Source organism: Chlamydomonas reinhardtii, chromosome 13 (genome assembly GCF_000002595.2).
Source record: "Chlamydomonas reinhardtii strain CC-503 cw92 mt+ chromosome 13, whole genome shotgun sequence".
NCBI lineage: Eukaryota > Viridiplantae > Chlorophyta > Chlorophyceae > Chlamydomonadales > Chlamydomonadaceae > Chlamydomonas > Chlamydomonas reinhardtii.
In genome coordinates this window covers 4,661,452-4,678,865 of record NC_057016.1, presented here as the reverse complement: position 1 = coordinate 4,678,865, position 17,414 = coordinate 4,661,452, and the positions used below count along the sequence as shown (strand labels likewise).

The 17,414-nt window shown below is 63.3% G+C and overlaps 2 protein-coding genes across 3 annotated transcripts; one reads left to right on the top strand and one right to left on the bottom strand.

Moving 5' to 3' along the window:
* Positions 1–681: 681 nt before the first annotated feature.
* Positions 682–11,071, bottom strand: CHLRE_13g604350v5 (uncharacterized protein). 2 transcript variants are annotated; one of them, XM_043069839.1, is made up of 18 exons: positions 10,624–11,071; positions 10,288–10,340; positions 9,363–9,469; positions 9,030–9,061; positions 8,629–8,847; positions 7,908–8,313; positions 6,494–7,699; positions 5,718–6,207; positions 5,207–5,411; positions 4,892–4,972; positions 4,570–4,638; positions 4,176–4,247; positions 3,914–3,973; positions 3,720–3,782; positions 3,300–3,388; positions 2,845–3,022; positions 2,530–2,571; positions 682–2,346 (listed from the first exon to the last, which is right to left on the bottom strand). In XM_043069839.1, exons 1-18 carry the CDS (start codon positions 10,648–10,650, stop codon positions 1,639–1,641), a joined length of 4,107 nt encoding a protein of 1,368 aa, XP_042917815.1. In that variant the 5' UTR covers positions 10,651–11,071; the 3' UTR covers positions 682–1,638. The 2 variants fall into 2 exon arrangements, with proteins under 2 accessions (XP_042917815.1, XP_042917814.1); XM_043069840.1 differs by having other exon boundaries at positions 896–2,346.
* A 160-nt stretch (positions 11,072–11,231) lies between these two features.
* CHLRE_13g604300v5 (uncharacterized protein) lies at positions 11,232–13,717 on the top strand. The gene has a single exon (XM_043069838.1). The coding sequence runs from the start codon at positions 11,361–11,363 to the stop codon at positions 12,054–12,056; it is 696 nt and encodes a 231-aa protein (XP_042917813.1). The 5' UTR covers positions 11,232–11,360; the 3' UTR covers positions 12,057–13,717.
* Positions 13,718–17,414: the final 3,697 nt, after the last annotated feature.

Sequence of the window (17,414 nt, the reverse complement as noted above, 5' to 3'; positions counted from 1 at the left end):
GCCGCCGTTCCTGGGCTGCCGCCGCCCCCGCGGCCGCTGTTCCTGGGCCGCCGCCGCCCCCGCGGCCGCTGTTCCTGGGCTGCTGCCGCCCCCGCGGCCGCTGTTCCTGGGCCGCCGCCGCCCCCGCGGCCGCTGTTCCTGGGCCGCCGCCGCCCCCGCGGCCGCTGTTCCTGGGCCGCCGCCGCCCCCGCGACGGCCGGCCCCGCCGCACGCCGCGCACCCACAGGAGTATTTGTTGCGAGCGTGCGCGGCGGCGGGCATTCCCATCCCCTAACCACCCCTGGAGATGATGACACCGGCGCTACCGGCCGATCCGGGGGTGTAGTTCATACGCATGTGGCACTTATGCATGCATGCTTGTCATTGCATCCCCCACCCGGCCGGCGCTGCTACCCTGTGCAGCCGCCGGTTTTGTTCGACGGGTGTGGGGAACCGCATTGCGGTCCGCCCCGTCGATTGTCCTGGTTTGTCCTGTTTGTCCTGTTTGCGGGGTTTATTTTGGTGCCTTGCTGCGTGTTGCCTGCGTACCAGACTGCAGCCAAGCCCACGTAGCTCTCTGCATTCATGCCCACATGGCCCATGCCACGTGCAGTACCGCCGGGATGAGCCATGCAGCCATCGCGCTGTCATCACTATTACGCGGCCTCCCCGATTCCAGTACTTGCATTGCCACACGTATTCATTCCTCCCCATTTACATACTTGCTTTCCGCTCCGTCCACTCCGCCTCCATAGTTCCGTTCCAGCCCGCGCCAGCCCCAACCGCAGCGACAGCCAGCCGCCCAGCCCGCGGTTACTTGCTGTGCTGTTTTGCTTCCTGTCTGGCCCGCTGCTTCCTTCCCGGTTTCTTACGCTTCCACTCACTCCCTCCCTCACATGTGCTGCTGGACGACGGTGGCGCTGGTGTTTTCCAGGTTGGTTTCGGATGCCGCGCGCCCCGCAGCTCCGCTCCGCGCCAGCCCGCCAGCCGTCCGACAGCCTAGCCATCGCAACCTGGTTATATCAGTGATGGGTCGGCGGCGCTCCTCTATTGCCCGTGGCGTTTACCGTCTGGATGAGGTAACATGTCTGCTGTGACCGCCTCCTGCTAACCGGCCTTCTATGCGTGCTAGCGACTACAACTTCTCTTCGTGTCGCGCACATTCGCGTTCGCATTTCGACAGCACTCCGCTAAGCGTTTTGAATTTTGCAATCATCAAGTGCTTCTTGTTCATGCACGCACTCAATCGCGTTGCCTGGCAGGTTGCAATATACACAGGGGCATTGCTAGTTATCAATCCTAACCACATCACGCCCTCGGGATTGGGTTTCCTGACGACCGGCCTGACACCTCCTGCAGTCTATCCGTGGATCTGGTCAGACAGGAAGTCCTTCACCTCCCTCGCACTCACGGCAGCCCTCAAAATCTTCAAACAAGTCTGCAGACGTCCGAACCACTTGTGCACTGTCCGCCCCCGACCCGCTAAAGCACACATCCTCCTGGTTTGCAACCATTGACACCTTGAATTGCCTGACACACACGAACACCGGGCACCAGGTGTTAATCTCGCTGTCTCACAAGTACAATTGTAGGGTAGTTAGCTCCAATGGCCCGCGAACGCTGTTATTGTTGCCTTCATTGCTGCTGCTGTTGCTACTATTATTGCTGCTGTTGCACCGCGATGGTGAGCTGCTCCCCCGACGTCCCAGCAGCAGATGCAGCGGCGGCCGTGCTGGCGCCGCCGCTGCCGCCCGCCGCCGACGCCGTCGCAGTCGCCGACGGCGACCCCGCCAGCCAGCTGCTCCCCAGCTGCCACGCCCGTCCGTACCCGAGGTAATCGGCATCGTCCTCATCACCGTATTGGTAAAGCGAGGCGTTCTCACACATTCGCGCCGCCTCCGACCTCACCTGCTCCGGCGTCAGGGCCGAGCCGCCGGCCGGCGGCTGCGAGCCAGCGCCGCGGCGGCGGCCCAGCGGCACCGGCACCCGCAGCCTGGCCAGCGCCGCCACGGTCGGGTCGCGGGCACCTGCCGCGAGTGCTACGGCTGCTTCCGCGGCCGGCGCGCCCGCTGCCGCGGCCTCCCCACCCGCTGCTGCAGCCGCGCCCGCCGCAGCGCCGCCCAGCAGCGCAGCTGCTACAGCCGCCGTGGCCACCTCGGGGTCCACCCTTTCGGGGCCGGGGTGGAGCTCGGCAGCCGCGGCGGCGCCGACCGCTGCTAGCAGACCCGGCTGTAGCAGCAGCCGCTTCTGGGAGGGCCCCTGCCCCGCGGCGCCACTGGCTGCTACAGCCGCTGCTGCGCCGCGGAAGGTGCCGCTGCCATCCACCTGTGTGTCCAGCATGTCTGCTACTGCCAGGCCGCGGGCGAACTGCAGGGGGGGTGGGGTGGGGCGGCGACGGGGCGGGAAACGAGGCCGTGTTTGTTTTCATTGTGCTTTGGCTTGAGAGGAGGAGGACGAGCGTGGAGGATGAGCGTGGAAGACGAGTATAATCGGCGCTTCAGGGTGTAAGTGCCGTAGTCGTACCCGGGCCCCACAGCTCGCCCTCCTCACCATCTGGCGGACCAGCAGCAACTCCTTCACCATCTCAGCCGCCTGTGCGGGAGGCAAGAAACGCGGGAGTTCAAGGCAACCCCCAGTTGATTTTGGTTTAGCTTGGGCTGCTATTTGCAACTCCACCTCCCGAACCAGGCGTCCCTACCTCCGCCTGCGGCCACTGCGCCCACAGCCCCCGACCCCGTCGCAGCACCCTCCTGAATCCCAGGTCCCGCCCGCCCTGGGTCTCGGACACTGCCCCACATGGGTTTAGTTTGGGCCGGTATCTACAACCCATCCCCCCTACACACACATACACACATGCGCGCTCACCGCGGGCCTGCGCTTGGGGTCTGCCTCCCAGCACTGCGCCACGAGCCGCACCAGTTTGGGCGGGCGGCGGTCGGGCGGGATGGCGTCCAGCGGCGGCCGCTCGCCACCGTAGGCCACCCGGTAGGCCAGCGACACACAGTCCAGGCCGGCCCACGGCTCCTGACCCGACAGCATTGCCCTGCAGGGGAGGAGGAGGCAACAAGGCAAAAGAGGTGCGAGGTTTAACATTGGGACGAGGGGTGTGGGGTTGATTGCACCATGCCCAACTACGAAACTAGGGACCTGAGGGGAGGGTGAGGTGGCTGCGGAGCGGTGCGATACAGAAAGCGCCGCTGGGCAGTCCCACGACGGCAGTACGGCAGCACCGTCCACACCACGGCAGCGTGCAGCAGCAGGGCTTCCTGTGCAGCAGGGCCAAACCCCAACCCCCAACCCCAACCCCCACCAGGACGCACCACAGCAGCACGCCGAAGGAGTAGGCGTCCACGTGGTGTGTCAGCGAGGTGGCGGTGGCGTCGAAGCATTCGGGGGCCATGTAGGGGGGCTGCACGGGCGCAGTGGGTTGGGCGGGGGCGGGTGAGGTTTAGGGCGGTTTGTCGGGGTTGGGTTGAGGATATGCGGCAGCACGAGTTTGGCCACTCCGGGCGTTGGCGCACCGGCAGTCTGGCGGTCCGGCACCCTCAGGGTTAAGCAGCGGCCTGACGACACACACACACACACACACACACACACACACACACACACACACACACACACACACACACACACACACACACACACACACACACACACACACACACACACACACACACACACACACACACACACACACACACACCCCAAACACACGCACACGGAACCGCCCTGACACGCACCGTGCCCGCCTCCGGGTTGCACGTCACGACGACGCTGGAGCGCAGCCGCGCAAGTCCAAAGTCCTGCAGGCGGCAGAAAATGTGTGTGTATGTGACATGCATGGGCAGCGTCCTGCGAGCACGCCTTGCACCGGCTGTGCCCCAGCACACGTGGCGCCCCTGCGCCAGTAGTAAGTGACCCTGCCCCCGCTCACCGAAAGCTTCGCCACCTGCCGCGGCCCCAGCGGGTCCCCCACCAGCACGTTGGCGGGCTTCTGTGGCAGCACGGGGCGGGAGGGGGAGAGATAAGCAGAGGGGAGAGGAAAGAGGAACGAGAGGCGTGGGAGGAGTGGCGAGCAACGCGAAGTGTGTTTGTTTGCAGCTCACCCACACGCCCATACCTAAAATGTACAGCCCACACACGACCGCAAGCTCACACACACGCGCGCACAGCTCACACACACAGCTCACACGCACCAGGTCGCGGTGCACGATGGTGGGGTGCAGGTACTGCAGCCCTCTCGCCACGTCCACCGCGATGCCCATCACCTGCATAACATGTGAGTGGAGCGGGGGGGAGCGGGGTGGAGTGGGGTGGAGCGAGGGGGCGTGCCAGGGTGATGTCACAGCACTTCCCACACGCACACACATACACACACACTGTCCTGTCCTGCGTGTAGCCCAAGGTGTAGCCCTCCCTTCCCTTGCACCCATAAGCACATACACTGGTAGGCGACAGCAGCAGTCCCGCTCTCCCCCGGGGCTGGGTCCCCATCCACATGCTCCAAACATCCGTTCATTCCCACACACAGCGCAGCGGCGCCGGCCACGCATCAGCCGGCCACCACCCGCCGGTCAGCCGGCCACGCACCGCATTGAGCGGCAGCAATCGCCCCGGCGTTGCCTTAAGCAGCCCCTCCAAACTCGTCTCCATCAACTCCTGCGGTGGTTCCGGCGCGCGTTACGCAGGTCGTCATGCAGGTGTGCAGCCCGCGGCTCAGGACGGGGTGGTGTTGCGGTACGACCAACGCGGCTGGTGCATTGTCGCCACATGCTTCATGGCGGACCCATACATGTATATATGACGTACGCACGCGCGTCTGCTGGAGGCTGTCATGAGCCCCCAGCAGCACCAGCAGCACCGCCAGCAGCGGCAGCGGCAGTGGCACCACGCCCGCCACAGCTTCACCCACCATGACCAGGCAGAAGCGAGGCGGCGTCATGCACGCCGCCAGCAGCCGCACCACGTTGGGGTGCGTCAACCGCGCCAGCACCTGTGTGGGCGCAGCGGGAGCAGCGGGAGCGGTGGGCGCAGTGGGAGCACTAGGCGCAGTGGGGAAGTGTGGAGGCGGGTTGTGATTACCAGCCAAAGCTTAAGCAAATCAAGGCTCAGGTCCTCTCGTGGGTGTCGCGCGTGCACCGCATGTGCTGGCGCCGCGGGGCCCAGGACGGCCACAGGGGGACACAGCACTCGCAGCCCACTTCCCTCGCTCTCTCCGTAGCCTCACCTCGACTTCCTGCCTGAAAGCCGTGACCATGCGGCTGAACGCGCCGCGACCTTCGCCGCCTCCGCCGCCTCCTCCTCCACCGCGGGCGCCGTCGCCGCCCTCACCGGCGCCGCCCTCGCCTGCGCCACCGCAGTCTGCGGCGTCCACGGTCCGGCGCATGAGCTTCACAGCTACCCGCTCGCCTCTGTACGTTCCCTCCACCACCCTGCGGGCCACATACACACACACACACACACACACGCCGCCAGTTGCCATCAGCATTAACACGGACACCAACACAAATGCGAGGACAGAAGCGAATACGCCAGATAGAGAAGGAAACCGCTGGCCAGGCCCTGCCCTTCCCCACCAGCACCTAGAGCCAGGACCGCTGCGGTCAAGCCAGGCCAAACCGACAGCATCCGTAGCTGAAGCCATAGCTCTAGGCTCGCGCTCCCACCTTCGCCCCTAGCCTATAGCACAAGCACACACGCGCCCTTGCCGCAATCTGCCACGCAGAAAGCACACTCACTTGCCGAAGGAGCCGCGGCCCCGCACCACATTGGTCAGCTGCACATGGCAGTCCATCAGGGCGCCCTCTGTTGAGCCTCCGCGTGTGACGGCAGCCGAGCCGACTGCTGCCAGCCCGCCCCAGCCGGGGGCAGCAGCAGCTACACCGGCGGCTTCAGTAGCGGCAGCGGCAGGCGGCGCTGCCCTGAGTGACAGTGGACACACTTGCGCCTGCAACCCACCGGCAGCAAGAGCTGCTCCGTTTGCCACAGCAGCTGCTGCTGCAGCCGCGCCGCAGGCCTCGGCGGCCGTGCACGCAGCTTGGGGCGCGGCGGCGGGGGCGGGGGCGGCAGCCGGCGTGGGTTGCCCAGGGGCGGGCAGGTTGGGCAGGGCGGCTGAGGCGGCTGGGGAGACGTACGGCAGCAGGATGGCGGAGAGGTTGACGTCGGGTCGGGCGGGTGTGAAGGGCGTGACCAGCATGTCGGTCTGGCTGGCCAGGGCATCCAGGTCCTCTGCCGCCGTGTGTGTGTGGGCCACATGCATAGTGATGAAGGCACATGGGGGCACGGGTGGCAACAAGGGGCGTCAGGTTGCGTTCGCGGTGGGCACTCGCTGCCGGCATTTTGCTACAGGCATTCTCATTCTGTGTGAACAGCTGCAACACCGATTGTGCGCACGAGCACTCTCTGAGCAGGAGAACGATACCGCAGCGGGCGGAACAACAACAAACTGGCATGTTGCCATTGTAGGCACTTCGAACAACTTCACACATGTACTGCACAACCCGAGAGAACACACCTGTAATATGCATGAAGAATTTACAGTTGTGCGACGAAGATGCCGGCCCCGCGCCGTCGCCGCCGCCGCCACCAGGCTCCGGCGGCCCCGCCAGCGCGGTCTCACTCCCAGCCGCATCACAACACAGCGGCGCCGCCCCCTGCCGTTCCGGCACCGCGCCGCCGCCGCCGCCGCCGGCGGCGCCGCCTGCCGTCGCCAGTCCCCCCACCCCGGCGACCGCGGTCGCGGACGCCGGCGCCTCCGGGCGCCTGCAAGCATGGCCGGCGCCGGCCGCCACGGTCCGGCTTTTGGGGGCGCTGGGCGCAAGCACAGAAGACGCAGACGGCACCGGCGCAAACCAGGGCGCCGACGGCGCGGCCGCGTCCATTGCCATGGGTGAGCTGCGGATGGGGCCGGAGTGTGCCGGCGAGCCGGCGCCGCCACCGACGGTAGCAGCGGCATGGTGCACAGACGCGCCTGCGGTCATCACAGCGGCCAGCAACGCAGCCAGCGGCGCCGCCGCCGCTGCACCCGGTGCCGCCGCGGGTGCAGCGGCGCCACCAGCAGTACTGACGCGGACGTCGGGGCCTCCACCCGCCAACCCGCCGGCGCCGGCGCCCACGCCCGCGCCCCGGCCCACGCCGCCGGCCTCCGGGCCCCCGACCGCGACGGCAAAGTCCCGCAGCACCGACTCCACCCGTGCTTCCAAGCTCTGCTTAGCAGGCGTGGCGGTGCTCGCCGACTGAGCCTGTAGCCGCACGCAAGGGTCCGCCGCGCCAATGCGCCTGCTGCTGCTGCTGCTGCTGCGGCCCTGATGGAGTTTGCCCGCCGCCCGGCTGCCGCCGCCCGCCCCGTCCGCGCCTGCTACTGCCCTGCTGCCGCCTGCAGTGGCTGTAGCAGTGGCAACGACTGCGCTGCAGTGCGCACAGGGGCCCAGCAGCAGCCCGCACCACCCCACGGTCACGGATGTGCTGCTGCTGGCCACGCCTGGCCCGTATCCAGGCGCTTCGGCTGGACCCTCTCTGAAGGGCGGGGGATGCTGACGCGACGGCTGTGTCGCCGCTTTCCCAGAGGTAGGGCAGTCGCCCTTGCCGCCGCCGCCGCCGTTGCCGCAATGCTGCGCGGCGGCGGCATCCGCAGCGGCAGCTGCCTGGAGCGGCGACCGCTGCTGTCGCCGCCGCCACACCCGCACAGTCGCTGCCACAAGCAGGGCAGCCGCCGCCACGCCTTCGCACGCGGTACATTGGGCACATCAGGTGAATTCGGCAGTTCAGGCAGGTCGGGCGAATGGGCGCCGCCGAGCCTTTTGCCTTTGAACACTTACGCATTCCGGCGAACAGCGCTGTTGTCACACATCGGCCATTAAACCTATTATATGGGTGACGCAATGACACAAAAAAGCAGCACTTTGCATTTGCACGACTGCCTCGCTCACCTCCCAGCACGCCGCCAATGATTGCGCCCACATTCGCGCCACCCTCGCCCTCGTCCGCAGCCGCCACAAGCGGCGTCGAAGCCTGCCCATCCGCGTCATGACTCTCGCTCCCGGTAGCATTGCTGCTACTGCCAGCGGCAACGGCGGTGGCAACGGCAGTAGCAGCGGCGGTGCTGCTGCTGCCGCTTGCCGGGAACCCTCGACTGCCTCCGATACTGCTGCCTGCTGTGCTGCCGCTGCTGCTGCCGCTGGTGGCGTTGCCGCCGCCGCCGCCGCCGCCGCCGCCCAGGGCCGCGGACAGGTACCAGGGCGGGTCCATGTGGGACAGGGTGTTGAAGGCGCACCCCAGGTAGCCCAGCGACTGGATGCACTGAGCCGACATCACCCGCTCACACAAATACGTCACCTGCATAACACACACGCACACACACACACACACACACACGGGGAGGAGCTCTTGTTGTTTCCCTTAAACACTCGGGCACGCAAGGTACGGGCTCAGGATGCACATGCACATGCACATGCACGGGCGGCCTGAAGCCCGTCGGTGTGCCGTGCGGCCCGGCCGTGCGGCGGGGGAGAGAGCCTACTCGTGCGATCCACTGCCCGCCTGGCCCGCCCGTGCGCCCCTCCGTTGCGATTGCCCTTGATACATCACCATTGCACACCCTTAACCCTGTAACCGCTACCACCGTTACAGTTATGCTTTACCGTTACTCACGTTGACCATGTGCACGTCGTACTCGGTCGGGTAGACCGTGCCGTACGACGCGTGGTCCGCCCCGGGTGTTGCCACGTCAACGTACACGCCACGCGCGGCCCAGCACCGGCGCGGCGCGGGGTCTGCTGCGTTCACGGTGCAGTCGGGCGGGTTGGGCTCTGCCAGCCGGTATCGCTGCGGCCCAGGGATGTCGGGCGGGCGTGGAACCAGCGGCATCGTCTGCGCGGCGTGGGGGCGAAGCGGGATGGGACGGGGCGCGGGTGAGTTGGGAAGGGGTGCGGGTGGCGTGGCGTGGCGTGGGGTGGGTTGCAGGCAGCGCTGGCCATGCGCGATGGCGGAGTGAGCAGCTTGCGCGGGATTGCCACAACTGATTGTTGGTGTGGCAAGAAGCCCCCGCGTACCGTTATTTGCACCTCCGGCGGGAAACAGATGCCTGTGGCATTGAGGTTTGGCACAGCGGAAGGGCGCAGGCGCTGGGCGTCAGAACCTCTGCTGCCTGCAAGCATTCACAGCGACCACCTCCCCGCCATACACCTGCCCTCACGACCTGCGCTCACGAGCGACCTGCCCTCCAGCCCCTCCAAACCCCCTCCCAACCGTCGCCCTGCCAACCGCTTCCCGCAGCCAACTGCTCCCCCAGCCAACCGCTCCCCAGCCCAGCCAACCGCTTCCCACTTGCCAACCGCTCCCGGCTGGCCAACACCACGCAGCACACGCAGCACACACAGCCTCACGGTGTACGGCATACACGTCGCGTGTCAGCACCAGGGCGTGTGTGCGGGGGGCGCCGATGTCCAGCAGGTCCAGCCCGGGCGCCTGCAGCTGGTTGCCGATGCGGTACCTGCGTGCGCCGATACACACACATGTGCACACAGTCACACATGCATTTGTCCTTGTTGCTCTTTCAACAGACGTGGGTGAAGTCCCTTCAGTCTTTCTACCTGGCGGGCGGGCCGCCTGCCACCAGCAATCGAGTGGGTTCGTTGCTACCGGAAACAACCATCACTCGCGGGTCGGCTGCTGGTGGCGACTGCGAGGGGCGGCGTCGTGGCTGCCGCCGACAGGCCGGCCGTCACCTCCTGCTTCCATCGGCCCCTGTCTGTTCCGTGCTCGTGCACAGGCTGCGCCACGGCGCCACGGCGGGGGGCACTGCTGCTGGGCTGGGCGCGGCGGGGGGGGGCAGCGGCGGCCGCCTATGCCGTCCCAGCCGGCGCCGCAGCTGGCGCGGTCGCACCGCCCGTGGGCTGCCAAGCCGCCCAGCACCATCGCCGACCGGCCACGGCTATTTCCACTGCTGGCTATGCTACTCAAAACCTATGCCACGCAAGGCGCTGTGAGGTGCGTGGGGCCTCGCCGGGCGACGCAGAAATGGTACGGTACCCCCGCACACTTTCCGTACTGTTTTGCCAGGACACGTACAGCTGCCTGGCACGTCACGCGAGTCTAACAGCCCAGCGAGGGCACCACTCCACAAGACGTGTACCTTCTATCCATAATGAACTTTTTGCGACCGAGGTAGTGCCGGTGTCGTGAAATGCCAGGCAGCTGTGTCCCAAGGAGGGGTGCGCGCACGGTTTCCGTGCGCCGCCTCGCGCGCCCTCTGTCGGCACCACAGGTGCTCAGGCTAAACCCACGGTATGAACGAGTTGCGACACGCACCTTTGAATGACTATCCGTTCCATGCCGAACATGACGTGATTGCCCAGTCGCATCTGCGGCGCGTCATCAGCCAGGGACAGCCGAAAGTGGCGCCATGTCGAGGGCCGATGTGGGGCGGGCGCTTCATTTTGGCTGCCCGTCGACTGACTAGCCGCCACAAGTCATTCCAACAAATTCTACATGCTGGAGCGGAGGCCGCAGCAAACGATGGACTTCACTGGGCACTGCGCGCGTGCCTACGGCCGTTGACATGCGGCATGCGGCACGCCTTTCCTTCCAAACGAGCCGTTCCAGCGCCGCAAGCTACGCCCATGTATTCCTACAGCCGATTCCTACCTTGGATTGGATGAAACCCAGGTCCATCGTGTGATAATTCGCCGAGGTGATGGTAACATTTGTGGCTCTCCCTAAGGGAAACGGCCCAAGTCCCACCCAGTCGGATTCAATCATGTATATATCCTGCTCAAGCCAGATGACTTCCACACCGTCGTCTGCCAGCGCTAGTGCCAGGTCGCGCCCACTTGTCACCACGGCCTGAGAGCCCGACAAGCCCCAGGTTGAGACAGAGGACATAACCAGCAATAGGCAGCATAGTCTCAACCTCCAAAAAGGCTGGCAGCGTCGCATTGCTTTCGGCCCTACGCGCTGTCACAAAAGTTTCAGTTTAAAGCCATAGCTTGATTGAATGCTTCGTTCATGCTCAAGCGATCCAGTCGTGAAACAGCTCTGAGATTGTACTGTTTGGTAATTCGTTATCTGATCATGCGCGCGCTACTTTGATGAGTTAGGCGTGCATATGCTGGATAGCAACATGATACACGCAGCGAGAGACTGGTAGAAGTGTCACTACGGAATGGGGCTCCGTGTCAATGAAATCCGTCCGTCCTTCTCATCCTCATTGTCGAGTGCTCGGATTGCCTCGTACGTTACATTTCGATTCTGGTCTTATGTCTCTACTTGCGACTCTGTGCCAACCACGGCTTCACAACCATCGCCATCATCATCTCAACCAGGAAGCGCTCTGCCTTGGGTTTTGTGGAATTAACACATACCTGTGATAGTACCCTTCTGTTATGAGTGGCCGGGCGAAGCCGCTGCTGAAGACAGCCGCGGCGGGAGCACTGCTGGGCATCAGCGTCTACGTGGGCGCCGACGTGCTTGGCGAATACACCACTTACACCGCGCTACGCGACCAGGGGCTCAAGTACGCGGCGCAGGACTCGGCCCTAGTGGCCCAGATTGGCGAGCCTTTCCAGGATGGTCCCTGGTACAACGCCTCCATCGGCTTCACGCAGTCGGGACACATCGCGGCCGTGACATTCCCGCTCAAGGGCAGCAAGCAGATCACCGATGTGACCGTGCGCGCCGTGCGGCGACCAGGCGTGCCCTCCGTAGCCATTTACAATCTCACGGGCGGCGAGTGGAAGGTGCTCGACGCCAGCGCTATGGCGCCGCAGCCGGGTGGCATGGTCAAGCCGCGCAGCATCATGCCGGCGCAGGCCGTTCCCAAGGTAGTTGACGGGAAGGTGGTGGCAGGCGAGGAGTGCGAGGAGTGCAACCAGAAAGCAAAGGCCGGGTCAAGCAGTGGCAGTAGCGACAGTAGTGGCAGTAGCAGCAGTGGCAGCGGGACCACCGGGGCGCCAGCTGCGGCTACAGCTGCTGCTGCTGCCTCCGGGACGAGCCTCGCACCAGAGGCGGGCGGCTCAGGAGCGGCGGCGGCACAGGCCGCGCAACAGCAGCCCAAGCGCAAGCGCTTTTGGCTTTTCTAGACTGCGGAGGCCGTCAGCTGTTGTGGAGTCGTGCCGGCTTGCTTCTAAGGGTGCCGCGGTGTCAGTGTTGGGAGGCACGAGCCCTATGCCCGCGGCCGGTCGTCGTGCGCACTCCGGCGGATAGGGTATCAGCTCGGTCCGGTCCGGTGAGGGTCCCGCGGCACCCTAGGCGGAATCTCACAGGGGACGCGGAGTTATATGGACCCAGGAACGCGAGAGGCGAGGCCGGCCCAGGCTGTATCACAGGGTGGGCACTTCACGAGCACATCGGGCATTATCGTGGAAACAGTTGCAGGCGGGTGGCTGGCGCATGTGCTGGCGGCGCAAGCAGGCTTGGGCGGGAATGACTATGTGCACAGTATACTGTCCAGTGATGCCCTAAAATGAATGTCCTGTGTATGGTAGCGCTCTGCTGAGACCAGGCAACACTGCACGGATGGGATGGGCTGCGGGGCGGTGTCCTGCTGGTCATAAGCAGGGCGCAACTGACAGCTGCGGTTGGAGGGGTGCATGTATGGTAATACTGTATGCAAAACCATGCGTGGGGGCGTGGGGGGTGGAGCACCGCGTGGGAGCTGGGGCATGCATGCAGATGCGCGGGGGCCGCCTCCGCTTGGTCCTCAGCTGGCATGTGTCAATGATAAGCAATACCCATTCCGTGTAGCGGACAGGGCAGTTCGCAGAGGTGCGATGGAACCGGCAAAGTAAGGGGTAGGGTGGTGAAACCCTGATGCTAAGTAATGCAGTGTGTTGCTAGGACAAGGCGGTCCGCGGGAGCGGTGCACCGGGTGGTGACCGAGGTGTGTGCTAAAGAAACAACAAAACGAAGCCCGAGGCGCGTGTGTGTGTGTGTGTGTGTGTTTAAAGAGCACAAGGAAAAACACGTGTGTGTGTGTGTGTGTGAGTGTTTTAGTGTGTGTGCAGGTGGAGTGGTGGTAGGTACAAGAGCTGGCTGCGTTAGCGGCTTGGGGTCAGCCTGAGCGGTCTGGTCACTGTGGGTTCTGTGCACAACCAACAGGCTGTAGCATGCTCGAGGCTGTACGGATTCACGGGCTCCTTTCCCGTGTGTGTCCTTTGACAAAGGATAATTAAGCATGTAGTTCTACTGGCTTGTTCGGCTGTGTGTGTGTGTGTGTGTGTGTGTGTGTGTGTGTGTGTGTGTGTGTGTGTGTGTGTGTGTGTGTGTGTGTGTGTGTGGCGTAGCAGCTAATGCCGCGCGTCCCGCCATGCAGTGCTTTGCGGACGTGCTTATAAAATGCAGCAGGTGGCCGGCGGTCCTTGTTTGGTGCCGGTGATTGCCTGATGTGCAGACTCAATGCAGACAGGGATGTCAGGCTGCCCTGAATCACTGAACGTATGTACGGTAAACGCTGATGCATGGCAAGGTCGCTTCTGGTTATAATTGCGACATTATAAGAGAGGACAACCAGGGCTTGCACCTTCGGGGAGTAGCAATAACCGGGCCCCAATGCAGGCCCAGGGGCGAGAAAGACTGGGCACTTCCGGGGGTGCATTCTCGCCGCGTGGGGCTGCATACGGTCCCTGAATCTCGCAGGAAGATGCAAGCCCTGAGGACAACCCGAGCGTCCAACCACGCATGGACCATCGAATGCTGCCTGGAGTAACTTGAACCAGGGGATCCTGCCCCTAATTAGAAACCAACTCCAGGTTGGGCTACATACTCTCTCGGTCTGAAACCTAGCAACCCAGCGCAGTGAACCGAAGCTAAGCCAAACGCCCCGGGTGCAGGACCCGCCAAAGCCCCACCAATCCACAGCTTCACCGACGCAAGACCAGGCAAGATGTCGAGGTCTATTGGTGGTGGAACCCCCGCAAAACAAGGCATGACATGCCAGAGATTTGCCGACCGCCTTGCAAAACAGACTGAAACGCTACACAGTAGTTCGAATGTACGCAGACGTGACTAGCGCCAGGAGGCTCGGAGGCCCAACCCCAAAGGCGGACCCTTACAGCAAGCTTAGCGGCACAGTACAAAAGTAGCTCATCCACATGATGGGAATGCGGCGGGGAGGCGTTCTCATCAGGTAAAAGTAAGCAGCATCTTATCACCAGTACAACGCGTGGGGAAGGGGTGGTTACTAGGCGCCACATCCCAGCCTCGCGGGGGAATCCTCAACATCACGAACGTCTGGAGCCGTCCCCAGATAGAAGTCTGACACAACGGCCACCTTAATTGCGGACACCGTAGCCCGGGGAGGGGTGGCCCCGGCAGCCAGCCCCGCCATCACCACACGTTGCCGGCCGAGGTCATAGCAGACAGGGCAGCAAGGCAAACAACATCCCACACCGGCGGGCTTAGCCCAGTAGGCGGCTGAACCAACCATAACGCAGCAAGGTCAAAAGCTTTGAGACCGTCCTCATCAGGCAACGCCCTCATGGCCATCCAAATAATATGCCCGCGCAATGTCCGGTCCACAACACCCCCCCCAAAAGTGTTGACGATGATCCCCGTCCCCCGCCCATGTCCACTCCACACGCACGACACGGGGGCACCGCACTCCCAGACCGGCGCGCACACGCATGAATGGGGAATAACGCCCAACACGTATCAACAGCCACACGCCCCAATGCCTCCTGATTGTGGTCCTCCCGTTTCAATTGCCACAGCCGTGCCAGCGTCCCGGCAAACGTGCCCGCCGCCGTGTCTTCCACCAACGGCGGCACCCCCGCATCCCGCACAAAGTCCAGCCAAGTGTTTGGCAGACAAGGCAGCCATTTGAAGACCCATCTGCAACAGAGTGCCTGCCGCGTACTCCTGAAGCACGATGGGCGGTCCCGCTGCCTGCACCCACCCCAAGCCCCCGTACCACATGCTGCACAGAACACGCCGCCACACCCGCCCGACACATGAACTATGCTACCACGAGCCGGCTGAGCAGCGCGTGCTGCAGCCTCCCAACCCGCGGGCAACGGGGCCACAACCGCCGCAAAGCGTGCCACCTACCGCGGCTGCCGCCGGCGACGGCGGTCCCACCAGCGGGACCGGTAACCGGGGCTTAGGCCACCGCGCGCGCGCACTCGGGGAAAACCAAGGCGTCCGAAATTGGTTTGCCGTCGGAACCTGGTCCGAAGCTGGTCCGAAGCCAGTCCGAAAAGTTCGGACCGGGAGGTTCGGATGGGAGGGGCAGTCTGGGCGCCCAGCCCAGAGGCCTGGGCGGCCCATTTCGGACATGCGCAATGCCCAGCTATGCGTGTCTCCAAGCGGGCAGCCCAGCGGGGTGTGTCCTGTGTGCGTGCGCTGTGGGAAAGTGTGTTTCCGGGCATGGCCTGCTTGTGTGGCCCCATCTGAGCGGCAGGCACATGCATCCCATCCATGCCCGCATCCGACATAACCAGCGCCCAACACTTGAACCAACGCTGCGCAATGCCCAGCTGTGCGTGTCTCCAAGCGGGCAGCCCAGCGGGGTGTGTCCTGTGTGCGTGCGCTGCGGGAAAGTGTGTTTCCGGGCATGGCCTGCTTGTGTGGCCCCATCTGAGCGGCAGGCACATGCATCCCATCCATGCCCGCATCCGACGCAACCGCATACATTGGATTATGCGTCCTAGCAATGGCATTACCAGATCTGGGAAGGGAGCTGGCATGCGTAATGGGGCAGCGCTGCTGCATGGGGAGACCCGACATCCAGCTTCTCAACTTAATAGTATGACTCTCTCATAAGACTCATACTATACGCTACAGACTTAATATTTACAAGTTGTTAAATGTATCGCTGACCTGTTACAGCCTATCACCGTTGCAAGCGATATCGGCATGCAGTGTTCCACGTTCACAAACCCTCTATGATACTGCACGATGCTATTTCATAGCAACTATGTTAGGCACAAGCTTGCGAGCATGCCTGAGGGGTTGGCGGAGGTGCCACAAACTTGGTCAAAGTGGAGGCCTTTGTCGCTGACCTTCGCCGACCTGCACAAGATTCAAGGCCAAACAGGCTCACAGCCCGAGAATGTAAGGTTCTGACTGAGAACTCGCACTTTATCAGCTCAAAGCGTCTACAGCAGTGTTTTGCTGTCGCGGTCAACAACCATGCGTTTGCCCTGCCTGCGCTTTCGCACGGGGTCCTAATAGTTTGCAATCGCTTATGCATGCAAATATCTGCTTGCAATTCCCCGGCTGCATTATCCTCATGTCAACCTTCGTCTGCGCGCTCGGCATCGGTGCATGTGCTGCTGGCAATGGCGCTTTTGCGTTTTGGTGGTAAGTCAGGTTTTGCGACGCAATTCACATGAAAAGGAGCACAAAGACATGTGTGCAGTGGGCAGCTCAACGGACAGCGCATGTATACAGCATGTGAGATACAGCATGTATCAGCATGTATCTCGGGGAAAGGCTTGTCACCATGCCTCTTGCAACGCTGGTGGCGCTGTGTATGCAGGTGATATGTGCGCAAACATGGAGGCGCATAGAGGCGCATGGGGCCGAAGGAGCGCGACGATGTAGCCAAAGGGACCCAAGCAAGCAAAAAGGTATGTGTACAGGGTTGAACAAGGGCAGGGGAGCCGCTGCTACATGACAAGGGCATGACAGGACATGCAACGGTGTCTGTAGACACCACAAAAGAGCAGCAGGCGGGGCACTGGGCAGCAGCGGGTGGTGGTTGGGCGCGTCCAAATTGACGCCTGGGCGTGTCCGAAATGGCGCTGGGTGCGTCCGAATCAACAGCTGGGCGTGTCCGAAATGGGGCTGGGCGCGTCCGAATTAACGGCTGGGCGCGTCCGAAGTGAAGGCTGGGCGCGTCCGATTTGACGTTCGGATGGCCAGGCTGGTCCGAACATTTGCATCCGAAGTTGCATCCGACAAAAGTGTCCGAAATGTGTGTACTTCGGATACAATTCGGACCAGATTTGGACCGACTTCGGAGACAAAAACTTCGGACAGGGGTGGGGTGATTCGGATGGCCTTTCGGACCAGGCTTCGGATCAGATTTCGGACAGATCTTCGGACCAACTTCGGACCAGATTCGGATGAGCGGCTTTCCCCGAGTAGTACCGCAGCACCATTAATCGCCACACCTTTACGAAACACAAAAACGTGCACGCAGTCACCGCTACGCCAACCCTCCTATATTCAAGAACGCCGTTTGCCCAGAGTCAGTGATGCGCCCAAGCACCGGCTGCAAACGTCGGCACAACACCCGCGCAAGCGTACGGTAATCTGTGTCCGTACGTCAACGCAATGGCAGCTGGCCCGGGGCGGTATACCGTAGTTAGCCGGCTCCGTGGGAAAAACGTCCACACCCTATTCAGGAACTAACCTCCCCCGGCAACCCGTTACCCTCCCTCACCGCCGTGAGCGCCTCAGCTCGCTGACACTTGTGCATTATCTTACTCATAGTG